The 14,477-nt window shown below is 36.7% G+C and overlaps 2 protein-coding genes across 6 annotated transcripts; one reads left to right on the top strand and one right to left on the bottom strand.

The window, feature by feature from the left end:
* Positions 1-92: 92 nt before the first annotated feature.
* LOC113492842 (serine/threonine-protein kinase polo) lies at positions 93-5,920 on the bottom strand. 2 transcript variants are annotated; one of them, XM_026870531.1, is made up of 10 exons: positions 5,675-5,920; positions 4,814-5,038; positions 4,174-4,378; positions 3,594-3,786; positions 2,500-2,735; positions 2,246-2,382; positions 1,956-2,137; positions 1,636-1,769; positions 1,310-1,422; positions 93-1,170 (listed from the first exon to the last, which is right to left on the bottom strand). In XM_026870531.1, exons 1-10 carry the CDS (start codon positions 5,771-5,773, stop codon positions 976-978), a joined length of 1,719 nt encoding a protein of 572 aa, XP_026726332.1. In that variant the 5' UTR covers positions 5,774-5,920; the 3' UTR covers positions 93-975. The 2 variants fall into 2 exon arrangements, with proteins under 2 accessions (XP_026726332.1, XP_026726333.1); XM_026870532.1 differs by having other exon boundaries at positions 2,509-2,735.
* Positions 5,921-6,687: 767 nt separating this feature from the next.
* On the top strand, positions 6,688-14,425 carry LOC113492839 (pancreatic triacylglycerol lipase-like). Of its 4 annotated transcripts, none has more exons than XM_026870524.1 (11): positions 6,688-7,751; positions 9,358-9,470; positions 10,137-10,298; positions 10,562-10,699; positions 10,943-11,046; positions 11,392-11,519; positions 11,655-11,795; positions 12,085-12,183; positions 12,306-12,417; positions 12,700-12,839; positions 13,933-14,425. In XM_026870524.1, the coding sequence occupies exons 1-11, from the start codon at positions 7,652-7,654 to the stop codon at positions 14,124-14,126; spliced, it is 1,431 nt and encodes a 476-aa protein (XP_026726325.1). In that variant the 5' UTR covers positions 6,688-7,651; the 3' UTR covers positions 14,127-14,425. The 4 variants fall into 4 exon arrangements, with proteins under 4 accessions (XP_026726325.1, XP_026726327.1, XP_026726326.1 ...); XM_026870526.1 differs by lacking the exon at positions 6,688-7,751 and adding an exon at positions 8,175-8,685; XM_026870525.1 differs by lacking the exon at positions 6,688-7,751 and adding an exon at positions 8,711-9,076.
* Positions 14,426-14,477: the final 52 nt, after the last annotated feature.

Here is a 14,477-nt window from a genome sequence, read left to right as displayed (position 1 = left end):
TGGATGTATCTGTATAAAGTGTACCACATGAAATAACCATATTTAAGGGATGGAATAATTTAAATACAGTGACAGTAAGGAAAAAAAAACAGTTTTATTTTCCTAATAACTTTATTATCAAATATTTATGTTATTATTATATTACAATGAGTGAGGTAACAAACGTGACCTCTGAGAAACTTCACTGACAACACCATCGAAATTGCAAATAATACTGACATTCCACATCTGTTGTAAAGCCATTGATGTTATATCAATGAGAGTGTAGTCGTTTCGATGGTGTGCAGTGCACGCGTATTGTATGTAAATCAACTAATATGTTTCTATGAAATGTAACTGAAACACAGAAACAAGTTCTAAAAACATAGCTATAAAACTAAATAAAAAACTCCAAACGCGACCCGCTCGCACCGCAGCCATCAGTCATGGTGCTCTCTAATCTATGTACGGCATGAGTTCCACTAAAATTTAACTTATAGGTATAACGTATTCACGAACGCGACGATGCAGCATACGTTTGTCATGTTCTCGTGATTATGGGTAACAGAACAGATAAGAGATAAATATATTTGTTGTTATAACAGTTAAATACTTAGTTAAAAGTATTTACCTGGCCGTCAATCTATGTATTTAAGTAGTTTGGGCAGTGTAGTACAAGTAATTAGAATATTAGGTTAAAAATGCTTAGTATTATGTACTACTAAATAAATAATAAGACATAAAATCGGTGGAGAAAAAAAGTAACTCAATAGAAAAAAAAGCTTACTGAAATTGATTTTTGAGACGAAATAAACATTAACAAAACCATGTATGTTGCTAATAAACTAACAAATGAAACAATGGGCGCAGAATCACCTCCAGTGTACTCGCCCTACACATACACATTGTCTCGGTGGAGACCGTCTCGTAAGTAAAGGCGATATTAAAATTCATTTAATTAATTAATTATGTACCAGTTGTGCAGTCTAGTGGCAACTAGCACAGCTTGTTGGCTAGTACACTGTTTAGTTTTTCTAGTGCGTATGTTAGGTTGGTGTATAGCTTTTTATCACAGCCATGCTCCTCAATAGTGCTGAAGCGGAATGTTCTAAAGTTCTTCTCCACGTCTATGTAGGTGACGGCTTGCATGAGCGGGCACAGGATTATCTTTGTGTGGTCTTGGAAATTGATCTGTGAATGAAATGATATGTCATCAGCTTATATCCAAAACATAAAAATTATGACATTTATAAAATAATTTATGAAATATTATATCTAGAAATGGTGGTAAAGATGGAGAAATTTTTCATAATACCATAATATAAGTTACCTGTAATGTTCCGTTAGTCAAGTACATGATAACAGCTAGCGTGGTTCTGAACCATTGATGAAGATGCGGCAATCGAGAAATTCCGTCGCTCTCCCTCACTTGCACCGAAGCACCTAGACACGTAAGCACACTATTAGTTTGGGAATTTTTAGGAACACAAGAACTTTATTGAAAGGAGAACAAAAGGCTTTTCTGCAACTTTCAGAATTCATGTCGATAAAACAGCGCGCGCATTTTATCGTCACCTAAACCAATGTTTGGTGGAATAGAACCCATTTTTAACGCCCATTTTTACAATTAAATCTTGTAGCAAATATGATGGTTACCAGCTTTCATGAGGTGCTCAGTCATATATCTGCGGAAGTACGTGAGGAGTTTCATTTTCTTGTCGAGCTCTTGCGGGTACTCGCGCATTGTCATGTACTGCTCCTGGCCCTGCCGGTTGATGTAATGCACGTTCCTACGGAAATTGATGCAATTAAAATACAAATTGACAAATTTAAATCAGATGGATGAACGTAACAGTTAACAGTATTACAATAAATAAGCCAAACAAAAACTTAGGTTAATTTAAGTTTCTTATTTGGATAAATGAAGTTAACTATTGAAAAAAAAAAATAGAAAGCAGGGTTTAATAGTTACTCACAGGCCGTTAGCAAGCATGATGAGCTTGGTGGTGTCGTTGAACATGACGCCGACGCTCTCGTCACACAGCTGGTAACCAAAGCCGTACTTGTCGCTGTAGTCCACCCACTTGCCCACCCATACCAGCGGCTGGGCCGCGGGGTCGCTCAGCTCGTCCGTCAGACATTCCGGACGACATTTCAACTGTGGACGAACAAATTTGATAAGAACACAAAAAAGTGGAAAATTAACTTGCAAAGGAGTCATGTATTCACCACATATATATGATTTAAAATCAGCAGTTTTTCTTACCTTGTTGACAAGCAGCGCGGCCAGTTGATCGCGCAGAGCGATGAGATTCTGTCGGTGCGAGGTCGGCTCTACAGCGCGCGGCTCTGCCGGCATGAGGTTGCGCTTCACTGGCGAATCCACAGCCATCGCAACGTGATCTGAAGTACAAATGTAGTCATGTCATATATCTATCAGGTGATAAACATTCAATGTGATCTTTCAACGCATTAACGTAGTACAAGGAGTTACGAGGCATTTAAAAAAAATATTGTTACCGTCAGTACCGTTACTGTTAACTTCGTTAAGCGGCCGACGGTGCAACGAAACCCCTTCGAGTTGGTCAGTACGCGGCGCGGTGGTGAGGCAGGAGAGCGGAAGCGCGGCGGGCAGCATTCCCGACGTAAAGAACTCATTCTGTAGCAGCTTGTCCACGGACGGCCGCCGCGCGGGGTTCGACTGTAGCTGCAGCACTATCATGGAAGCGGCCGGCTTGCGCAGCGATGACGGGATCCTGTACGTTAATGCTTTGTTATTGAGTTGCCTCATAATTTCGTGATGGAATGTTAAGTTTTATGATATTACACTTAGTTTAGAGACAATACCACAAGCTTAGTAACACAACACGAATTAGATGATATTAACACAGAACGCAAGCAACAGTCATCGTCCTCGTTCACGATAGCAACATGATGGGCTGCATGATCACACGTGACATGTGGTCGTGTTCACCATCACCATAGTAGTGTACGGTAACCACCTGTAGCGCTGATTCACAGTATTATCGTCGACTAACGCCCGAGCGTACCGACTACCCAATGAGTGCCACGGCCCCGTGCAACATACCGTCATCGCGAGATGCACTCCCTCGCTATTTAACAATACAAAGTATACTTTTATTATTACTGCTCTTCTTACTCCTTCAAACTTGAGAAGTTGTTTACTCTGCTAGTTCATTGGACTTGGGAGAGGGTAATAATCTAATAGTGATCAAACAGTTTTAACTTGTGTATGGTGGATTCTGTAGGATAGATTTAATCATCCTGAGTATTCAATGCTTGAATGTCAAGTAAAAATAAGAGTTAATAGCGAGTCTGTAACTACGTCATATTATGTGTATTACATGCTACTGGTCTCACAAGACATTAAATTTTAATTAATGGAACATTGAACTTACTTTTCGTTAAACCAGTTATTTGACGTCGAAATATTGATAAGGCTTTGTATCATAATAGTTGTTTGGAAACTAGTTCTTTCAAAGTTCTTAAGATTCGAAATGTCAGTTTTATGCATAGACATTTGTTCTACGAAGTAATTAAAAAAATATTAGAAAGTCTTACAACTGAGCTGTAAGTAAATAATTTCCATGTACCTATATTCACACTGCTTGATCCTCTTGTAGGTGTCCTTGAGCGTGGAGGTCTCAAACGGCGGCTTGCCAACGAGCAGTGTGTACATGATGCAGCCCAGGCTCCAGATGTCTACTTCGAAGGAGTGACCCTTCTTCGTCAATATTTCAGGCGCTATGTAGTTAGGTGTGCCGCACAGTGTCTGTTTTCTTTCGCCTGTAGTAATGGACAGTATACTTAGAGGTGGTGGAGACTTAAGTATGATGAAACATGAGTAGCGGATTACTTAATTATAAAACTTTAGTAACAAAAGTTTTAATGCAAGGGAGTTTAACTGACATCTAACTGAAGTTTATATTTTATCACATCATTTTTATAGGTGTCATTATTGGTATAAGTTATTGCTCCTTAAACCTAATAAAAAATAAATTGATTTGATTGCTACGAAACAAATAAACTTCATTACTGATGAAGTTTACATTTTAGATTGTTATTACCTGGTGTCATAAAATCTATTATATGAGAAAATTAATATTAGGGTTGGCCTACCTATATGCAAAAAATTGGTAAGTACATGTTTGTTGTTTGATAAATTTGACAAACCTTCATATTCAATCCTGGCGGCAAGTCCAAAGTCTCCAATCTTGACATGGAGGTCATCATCAAGGAACAAGTTCCCAAGCTTCAGGTCTCTGTGTATGATGCGCTTGCTGTGTAAGTACTGTACTCCCAGCAAGATCTGGTGCATGTAGAACCTGGCTTCGGGCTCCGTGATTGCTTTTCTTCTTTTGTGCAACTCCATCATTGACTATTAGGAAAACAATCATTGACATAGAAGCAATAAAAATACTGGCATATGAATTGACTTATCCTAGGTACTTGTTTTAAGTTTACTATTAATTTAACTCATATTTTAAGTCTGTTTCTTGCTTGTTAAATATCAAGCCATAAAGAGAGTTACATTCTGAAGTATTTATATCATTGGATAGAAAAATTGAATTCATTAAAACAACCTAGCTAAGGTTGTTGACCCTGGGCTAGTCAAACTCCAAAGAATATAATTTATATACAAACTGGAAACTACCTGGGTTTAAAACATTCATGTCAAGTTTTGAGTAAGTTAGGAAACAAACCAGTAATTAGTAGTTTAGACATTCTTGTTTGTAGATTGCTAATTACATCATGGTTTGAGCAATTTTGGTTACGCATACAGGATTAACAAACAAACATTATCAACACTTACCCTTCTCTTACACAGTTCCAGTATAATGTAGATGTTCATTGAGTCTTCAAAGAAGCTGTGGAACCCCACCACATGCTTGTGCTGCAGCGAGCGGTGGATGGAGATCTCCTGAGCCATCTTCTCCTTCTGGCTGGACTTCACCATGAGCTTCTTGGAGACTATCTTCCCTGCCCATACCTGATTGGTGGCTATGTCCTGGATCTCGTAACATTTTGCGAAACCACCCTAGAAATGTTACATTAACTTATTAAAGTGTGATTGTAATTGTAGCAAGTACTTGCTCTTACATAAGGTATATCAGTGTTATTGTTTCAAATATTAAATGTAGATAAGCTTGTAATCTTATTGACTGTATCATTTATTAGAATATGGCTCTTTTTATGAAATTAAAGCAGAGAAGCTTAAGTCAAATATATGTTATACTAAGCTTTCATTGAACTTTAGTAAGAAGACGTTGATTGGTATTGAAACTTATTAGTAAATCCTAAAGAATACCGTAGTGGAATACACTTATACTGATTTCTTAAGTTCATAATTAGTATGCACCTGTTACTTCCACCAATGCATTTGAAATGTAACCGACAAATTATATTTATAGAGTTCTCTAGATAATAACTTTGATGATGATAACTGAGTATCAACACTATTTCCTACAGTCAGATAACACAACAATTAGTATACTAATGATTAACGGTTACATTGACAATTTCCAACCAACAGGTGCAAATGTCGTTACACGGAATGACACAGTACGATAGCAAATCACACAACAAGCTTCTAACACAATAGGTACTTTTAGCACAATCACAAGAACTAATTACTCTAGAGAATGATTAATGATTGATTAACAGACAGACTCACCTTCCCAAAAAATCGTAACCTCTGATACGTGCAGTTGGTTTGGGGATCATGTATAATTTCAGGTATTTCTTTCTTTTCATCTTCTTTGATCGACGTCATTTTAAACTAGCTTAAAAATATAATATTACAAGTCAAATAAATTTATGTTAACAATAAACTATTGATGATTGTTGACAAATTCACAAAGGAGATTTCAAACGACCATACGTTTGAACTTTGAAGGCTGTTTGAACGGTTTTGATGCGAAACTTAATTGTCGGCCAATCACGGTGAAGCATTTTCTACCCATATTGCTACCGTCAACATTACAAATTCTACCAAAGTGTATACTTTTTCATTTGAATTAAGTATCCTTGATATGATTAAATCTATGATAATTTATATAATATGTAAAAATATCACTTATCGTATTTAATTAAGAACTAGTATTTTAAAGTAGTCTTACAAAAACAAAGAAATTAAAATCTACTATGAACCAAGGTATCTTAAACGGCAGTGTTACTAGAAATAAGATAAGTAAAATAAAAAGGAAGCAAAAAGAATGCATCGAAATGAATTTTATTTTTAGGTAGGTATGACCTTGGGTGCAGGCTCTTAGGTACCTGCAAATAATCATTTTATTGGGTAACTCATAACTTTATTCGTAACTTAAATATTTTTCTCTTTTAATAAAATTAGAGTAAAAATAAATATAATTATCGTTGTCTTAATGGAAGTTTTTTTTTTAAATGCCTAATTGTTTTTACACTCACTTTCTTTATTTGATACATAACTTTAAATCTAGTAGTCTTTTCATGCTTTGAATTTACTCTATTTTCTTGAATGGCAAGTTTTGAGAAGTAACATTTAACGTCGCACTTAATAATAATATTGTTACATCACTGTACAAATTGGTTTGAAATACATGGTAAACGGATTTATTACAGAACATCGCCTATTAAAAACCGTTTATGAATCATTAGATCTCACTAATCTATTGTTTCCACAAACCAGTAGGATTATCTATTTCATCACGCCTGTAATGGTGAGGTAGATAGACAGTAGATCTAAAGGATGAATATGTCTATAAGAAGGGAACTTATTACGATGATGATGATTATTATTTGAAATCTAGGCTGGTTTTCTAGCCTTTCAAAGCAGGAAAACTGACTTTTAGTAAAAATAACAAGCTTTTACAAAATTGGTTCAGCCGTTTCGAATTCATCGAAACCTGATATCATTTCTTTAATCAATGCGTAATACATCATTGTTTTGATTTGCGTAGGCATGCTCGATAATTACTTTATGTCCAGTTTTGCTGTATGTACTTAATTTTATATCCGGTGTGTATCCATTACTTTAATCACTATGAAATTATATTAATAACTGAAAAATTTAGGGCATAAAAGGTCTGTACGTATGGGTATAATGATAAGAATAATCTGTGCACGTATTCTTGATTGCTTTGTTGATTCTTGATTTCCAAAGTATTTTACAAAATCAGGATTTTACAGTGATTAAAAAAAACTACGAAATTATTTTTTTAACAAGTCTGCCTTATTTTGATTTCGACATTCATATGTATTTAACTAAAGTTCCTTAATGAATCTAATTAAGTAAAAATCACTGGCGCCATAAAATAAAATAGAAAAGACAATTTGACCTAGGGGGTTTCCCTACGAATCGATGACAATAACATTAATCAGCCTACGGTCGTCAATTTAATAAGAACAACCAATAAAAACAATATCCTGAAGGACACTAATTACATAGCTACGAAGGGATTTAAAGTGTTTAGGTGTCTCATGGCAATAGTATATAAGCGTTTGTTTGCTGTAGTCAGTTACAGAGCCAGGCGGCCAGACAGGGGCGTGCGTGACGCAGTTTGTGCGAATTATTAAAACAAAATAAAAACTTAATGTCATTCCGAACTCATAGTTCAACAGCACTGGTAGCCAGAAAATAAAAGTGTAATAAAAAATAAACGTAATTTAAAAAATGGAACGCTTCTGTGGTTCTGTTTTTATTATTAGTGTTTTGTTTGTCTTAAATGTTCACGAAAGTGTTGGGAGGACTTGGATAACAACAACTGATGAACGTAAGTGTTGTGAATTAACTATTGATTAATTAAATAAATAATAATAAATAGTTTATTATTGACTACAAAATATCTCACCCTTGAAAACGTTTTTAGAGAAAAGGGCCATTAGTTTGATTTAATTTACTAATTCAATTCGATAAGAATGAACCATTATTATCCACAATTTTGTACGAACCACCCGATAATAATATTGTGGTATATTATGCGTGGGTAGCAAAGCATATTACGATACCTGATAATTTATCATGAATTGTCCCATACGTTTTCCCAATTAACCAATGGTTTTTGTATTAATCGGTCAGTAACGGACGTCTTCTCAACATTTATTTATATTATTATATTTTGTTCGTACAGTTTGGTAGCTAATTACATGACCTATCATTAGTAAGTAGATAAATAGTGTTTATAAGGTACCTGATTAATGAGTTACCTGTTATGATTTAAGAGAATAATGCGGGTAGCCGTAGACCGCAGTCAGAGCGTACATACATAACGCATGCTGACACTATCCCAGTATCGAAACTGTTTACAAATCATCTATTTATTTTGATCACAAATAGATGAAGAATATTTCATCTTTCACTGGTACTTTCGAGGTCTTGAACAATTAACGCATAATTTTTCACTAATAATTACCTTCGACCTAGTTTTTATATGGATCGTGTCTTAAAAACAATTAATTTTTCGCGGTATCCGACATTGAGACTAATGAATCCGTGTAACAGAACGGGTAAACCTCGAAGTGTCGATAGTTCTATAGACTGTTTACAGTGAGCTGTGAGACACTCAATTTATTCATGGCGTGTCACGGTCTCATGATGCTGAATGATAGTAGTTAATTGTATAAGAAGACATAAATATTAATATCTGTACTTACAATCGGTAATTACACGAGTCGACTTGAAGAGCAGTTCACGGGTACACTTCACATGTTAGTACAAGATAGTTTTATTGCTTTTGAATACACTATGTTACTTAGACTAGAGACAAAGCGAGTCTAGTCTGCGCTTAGCTATTGAAACCATTTTATTACAATATCTGTGATTTAACTATCTTATAAATATCGGTTTATTCATTTCTTTTGCCAACTGCATTGTATTTTCGACTTCGCGTAGATATTGACTTTTGGTATTGCAAAATTTTTCGCTTTTCGCGAGCACATCGCGTGAGTACGGCTGTCGTGCGGTGAGCCACTCTGTAAGATACTGTCCCCATTTAATACAATAGTCTACTTCACCTGGTCGAGGTCAGGGAAATGTTCCGTCGTCTTGGAAACTCTCTTCGTTACAGTCCCAAGGACACACGGAAGTTAAATAATTCACGTAACAGAGAAGACATGAAGATTCGCATGCTCCTTAATTACACACACGGGTATTTTATGTTTTTAACTAACCAACCATATTATTAAGATTATCGAATCTTACGCTCATCAGTGGCGTAATTTTTTCGCGTCTGATAAGGCATTAGGTTCGGAAGAAATTAATATCCTAACTAAATAACCCTTTAGAATTTGCAAAGCACTAAGCTAACTAATGTATTAACTATTACCTACAATATCAAATGGCGCTACGTCTTCGGAGAAATAATGTGTACTTATTTACAGTGGAGAATCACATCAACCCCGAAGACCTGCTGGAGTTTATTAATATACATCAGAATGTAACCACAAACGCCGACTACACCGCGCCCACAGAAGCAGGATATGCCGAGTTAATGGTATGATAATTGATAATTTTTTTATTTTTATTCTTGGTAAAATACCTTTTACCTGAACAATCTCTTTAGAAAAATCCGCGGTTCTGACGTAGATACACGTCTACGTACAGTGAACCCTACACCAATGGCTTGTTAGTGCGCATGTATAACAAAGCAGTAAAGTTCATATTTGTGTATTTTTTTGTTAATACCGAGCGGTTCACTGTATGTCACTGGTCATACAAGGTTGTATTTTCGCGGAAGTCATGACAGATCGTTGTAGACGGATAGCAAGAAGTCGGTTCAAGATAAGTTGCAAGATAATGACTTCATCCATAATTCAGTTAATCATTGAGTTTACTTATTATGTTAATCACTACCCTACTTTATCTTCATCATCCATCAACATTCTTTGTCCTCCTACTGCTGGGCAAAGGCCTCCCCTCTTTCGTGTTCAATTTCTTTCCCGGTTTGCCTTAGTACTAACTAGTTACTTGTTTATGTATTTTTATAAAGCATATCTAGTAGGACATTAGCGGGGACCGTGGAAATTCTCAGTTGAGAGTGATGCTTCTTCCACATATCGTTTACGTGGAGAGTCATCATACAATAGTCTGTAGGCCAGCACTGCAGTAACTCTCTGTTAGTACATTTTCAGAATAATGTATTTCATATCATTTTGAACAGGAACCCGTAACGGCCCTGCCCGTCCCTGGTTCTGTGGAGTGTTTTGGCTTGGGATCGCTAACGTCGACCATCATGAGGCTGTTCCAGATGAAACCAGACTCAGCAAATGCCGTTAATACGCATTTCTACTTCTCTTCAAGAACTATGCTTAATAGAACACAGGTGGGAAAGACACGCTTATACCCATTTGATTTGTATTGAATTATTACTCATGTAGATTTTAGGGATTACCTTAAATGTTTTACTTTTTTCTTGGTACAGTGGAGCAAATAGGATACTTGACTTTAAGGATGTTAATAGAATTTTCTCGGAACTAACAAAAAAACTTTTTGAGGGAAACGCGCAACCGCAATTTCCTTGTAGATAGTTGTTACATATGCATGGAAGGTTAAGGCATTTTTTACATTAAAATAACACGTTTTCAGGTATTCCCGGGATCTCAGTTTGGCCTTGAATGGGTGGACTTCAAGGCAAACAGAAAAACAGTTCTCATAGTCCACGGCTTCATGAGTCACAGCAACGCGTCTTGGGTTCACGACATGACTAGAGCATTCCTTGCATGGGTTAGTCTATCTTATTACTGTTTTTTTTACCTCCTAGTGTAAACTTGTCTGCTTCCTGTCTAATTAGTTGAGTAAACATGTAGTTTTACGTCTATAATTCTGTGTACAATGAGTCATAGTCATTTTCGGAGATATGCGCTAACTTATAGATCTTATTTTTTTTAGCCTTGAAACCGAAATTCTGCATGCGTTGATAGTTATTTAATAGGTGGAATATAAAACGCATGGTGGTTGTTGTTCCAGGGGGACGTGAACGTGATCGCGGTGGACTGGAGCGGCGGCGGCAACACGTGGAAGTACTGGCGCGCTGTGGCCAACACGCGGAGAGTCGGCTCCGATGTCGTCACGTAAGACTCACTTGACGTACTCTTAACAAACTGAATTACTTTAACTATAATGAACTCTATTTGGAGTTCAAATACGCAATCATTTAATAGGAGATGGGAAACCAGACACTATTAACAGTAAAATAGAGAACGCTATGCCAATATGCTTCGATATTGACGGGCTACAACTTAGCTCTATGCTAGACCGAATACGAACTGTATCCGGAACTTTTATCCGGAGTTTATTTCTTTTACATCAGTTGCCAAATCAAATGTGTTTGGCTATATTGGTATAAACTTCTCTATTGACAACTTGGACGACGATGATGAACACAAAAATATTTGTTATTGTCTTCGGTGTTGCAGGTTCATGCGTCAGCTAATAGCGGCTACTGGGGCTCGGATAAAGGATTTTCATTTCGTGGGACACAGTTTAGGCGCCCATATTGCGTCCTACGCGTCCTTCCACTTGGGAAAAGTGGCACGGATTACAGGTTACTTCTACTACTTACTTGAATGCGATTTATATTAGGTATACGATATCTGGCCCTGTTACAAGCTCACATTTGTACTCAAACTTACATTTAAAATGTAAATTACAATACGATTGAATTTTCTGTTTTGTTTAGGTTTGGATCCAGCGCAGCCATGCTTCAGGACGAGTGACTCTACAGAACGCCTGGACGCCACAGACGCTGACTTTGTGGACATCATCCATACTAATGGGCGACTACTATCCCGCATTGGATTCGGGTTTCCTGATCCGACAGGTGAGTTGATTAAATTTTAACGATTTGATGATAATGTGATTTATTGATATGTATCCGTAGGAAAAGCCGAAAATTATACAATACAAAGAAGAAAAAGCTTTTGTTTTTCAAAAGTTCATCTTTTTCCGACAATTCTTAGTAGAGCCGCAATCGCAGTTTTGATTAAATTCTCAACCAAGTTCGACCCATGTCCCCGTGCACGCCTTTGAAGAAGGAACGGATCTCTTCTTATAAGTTAGTCACTCTTTCAACGAAAAGAAACAGTTAACTTAATTAATTAAATATACAGGTCATGCAGATTTCTATCCAAACGGTGGTATGAAGCAGCCGGGCTGTTACAACAACACCAAGTCGCTGTGGGCTAAACTCTTGCCGTTCTCACCTACCAGTAAGTAAAACAGGATTAGTTTATAAATCAATCGTAAAAAAAAATATACCAATTACAACAAAAGTGGCTCTATTTTTATGTATTTTGAGGAGACGAAGAAGCAAAATGTGTCTTTCTTTCAGAACTCCAGCAAGCAATTTGCAGCCACGGACGGGCGTATCTACTTTTTACAGAATCATTGATCAGCAATAACTGCACATTCAGAGGACACAAATGGGATTTGACTTATGAAGGGTAAGTGACGCTTATTTCTGTGATCAAGGCAAGTCATTAATTCAAAGTTAGACTAACTTTAATGTTTATGAAACCCGGGAGACAAGGATTAAATTCCTTGAAGCAGGATTTTTTTTACTTGGTACTAATTATGTTCTCGTTATGAATAGTCTTATCCCTAATCTTTAAGTCCCTACTGTTGATGACGTTGATGTTGTCTTCGTTTTTACAAAGCATCAGTTCTGCGTCATGTGCTCATGATACTAGCAATGGACTAATAAATTAAATTAAACTTCGTTGTAGGGTGAACGCCAGTCTCAAATCTATTTGCGACAGAAGTGGCTCGTGCTCGGAGATGGGGATCCGAGCTGTGGGCGGCAGCGACACGCCGCGAGCGCGCGGGCCTTACTTCGTGCTCACCACTGATAAAGAACCATACTGTGGTGAGTATAATAGGTATATTAAAATGCCCCATTGATATATTAAAAAACCGGTTTTGAGACGTTAAGTGTGCATCTTGGGGTTTTAAATACATCAATGATCTGCCCAAACAGATTGATAATGTAAAAAAAATAAAAGGAGAGGAAAAGAGCCGAGAAGAAATGAGTTAGAACAAAGGTAAGTCCGAAAGAACAGTGATTCCAGTGATCAAAGGCCAAACTAGACTTTGATGTAAAAGGTACTTGTGATGTAAACAGGATTCATGTTAGCTAGAACTGTGGCTGTATGCGCCAGGCTAGCTTTTTCCAGTAATCAAAACAAATTCTCGAAATCTGTCTGGAATGAAAATATAAAAGGTTTTTTTTTTATTTAGCTAAAAGCATTTGACTGTATTTATCTTAATGCGTTTAATGCAAAATTTGTTTTTATATTTTATATTTATCTTATGTAAAAGCTCTTCATCATTAATTTTCTTAGAAAATTTCCGTGTTCCATATCAGCCATGATTAATATAGTTTAGATCACAGAGAACCGCAACACATAGTTCCGTCAATGCCGCCATACAATCACATGCACTAGAGCATTGCGTGGGTAACGCTAGTCACTAGTAGCTACTTAGTAAACAACAAAGGGAACTGACACATGACCCACAACAACACTTGATGTAAACATTGTTATCTCCGTGATTGGAGTCAAGGTCCGCATTTCCGCTTCCTACATTATCATCACTTTATTCCTGAATATATTCTTTAATTACTTTAATGGCCGTATGGCTAATTGTAATCTCCCGCATCTTTATGCATTAGAAACATTAGTTGATTACCTGTCAAAACTTATTCAGGCGTAATCCATTAAATAAGAAGTTAGTTAGCGATCACAGCCACGATGACTGATTATAAATTTAGACCGACCGCTATTTGGATTTTACTGCCCATGCTTTCGGAAGGATGTTCGTCAAAGACTGTTAATACAATACACAACCTAGACTGCTAATGGCAAATATTGTTACTAAGATTTCATCATCACTGAAAATCTTTCCTTATATAGAAGAATACCTCTACAAACTGTTCACACAAAATAAAACTTTATTTCTAGCTACGGAATGGCAACTGCTTCACCCTCAGCCGGACTTACTCCGCGACCTCCGCCAAGGGTTCCTTCTAGACAGGTCCCAGAACAGCCCCACCACTGTGGCTCCTAACACCGGGGCTTACGCCGACCCCATGGCGAGGGACGAACCCACTACCACTACCACGCAACAACCGTGGTACAAGAGATGGTTCGGATGAAATGATGTCAATGGCAATCGGACTGGAAGATAAGGCTTAGCTTTTCTGTAATACATGCTAATTTAGTATTTAGATGTAAGTAGAAAATTATCTTCTAGTTAATATAGAGTAATCCGTGTATTTTTCTAAAAGTCAGTAACTGTAATTATCAACCACTCCTCCACTCCTGTAACGGGTCTGCTAGTAGAGATTTCTAATGAAATAAGCAGCATCTTCATACAGCTATTTTTATTGTATTTTACCATTTTGTGTGTACATAAATTATTAAATAAAAAAATATATGTAAATTCGAGGATTGTACTGAATTTAAGTATTTAAATATGGTTAAGTTTGATTTTTTTGAAATGAAAG

This window comes from Trichoplusia ni, chromosome 4 (assembly GCF_003590095.1).
Source record: "Trichoplusia ni isolate ovarian cell line Hi5 chromosome 4, tn1, whole genome shotgun sequence".
Taxonomy (NCBI): Eukaryota; Metazoa; Arthropoda; class Insecta; order Lepidoptera; family Noctuidae; genus Trichoplusia; species Trichoplusia ni.
Note: the sequence above shows the minus strand (reverse complement) of the source record. Positions and strands in the feature narration are given on the sequence as shown.

Bases quoted from the DNA above. Each gene is read 5' to 3' on its own strand.
- LOC113492842 (XM_026870531.1), bottom strand. From the start codon at position 5,773: ATGACGTCGATCAAAGAAGATGAAAAGAAAGAAATACCTGAAATTATA. The intron at 5,039-5,674 runs GTGAGTCTGTCT...TAACATTTCTAG, and splicing joins GGTTACGATTTTTTGGGAAG to GGTGGTTTCGCAAAATGTTA. The intron at 4,379-4,813 runs GTAAGTGTTGAT...TTTTCCTAATAG, and splicing joins TGGAACTGTGTAAGAGAAGG to TCAATGATGGAGTTGCACAA.
- LOC113492839 (XM_026870524.1), top strand. From the start codon at position 7,652: ATGGAACGCTTCTGTGGTTCTGTTTTTATTATTAGTGTTTTGTTTGTC. The intron at 11,520-11,654 runs GTTACTTCTACT...TGTTTTGTTTAG, and splicing joins AAAAGTGGCACGGATTACAG to GTTTGGATCCAGCGCAGCCA. The intron at 11,796-12,084 runs GTGAGTTGATTA...TTAAATATACAG, and splicing joins CGGGTTTCCTGATCCGACAG to GTCATGCAGATTTCTATCCA.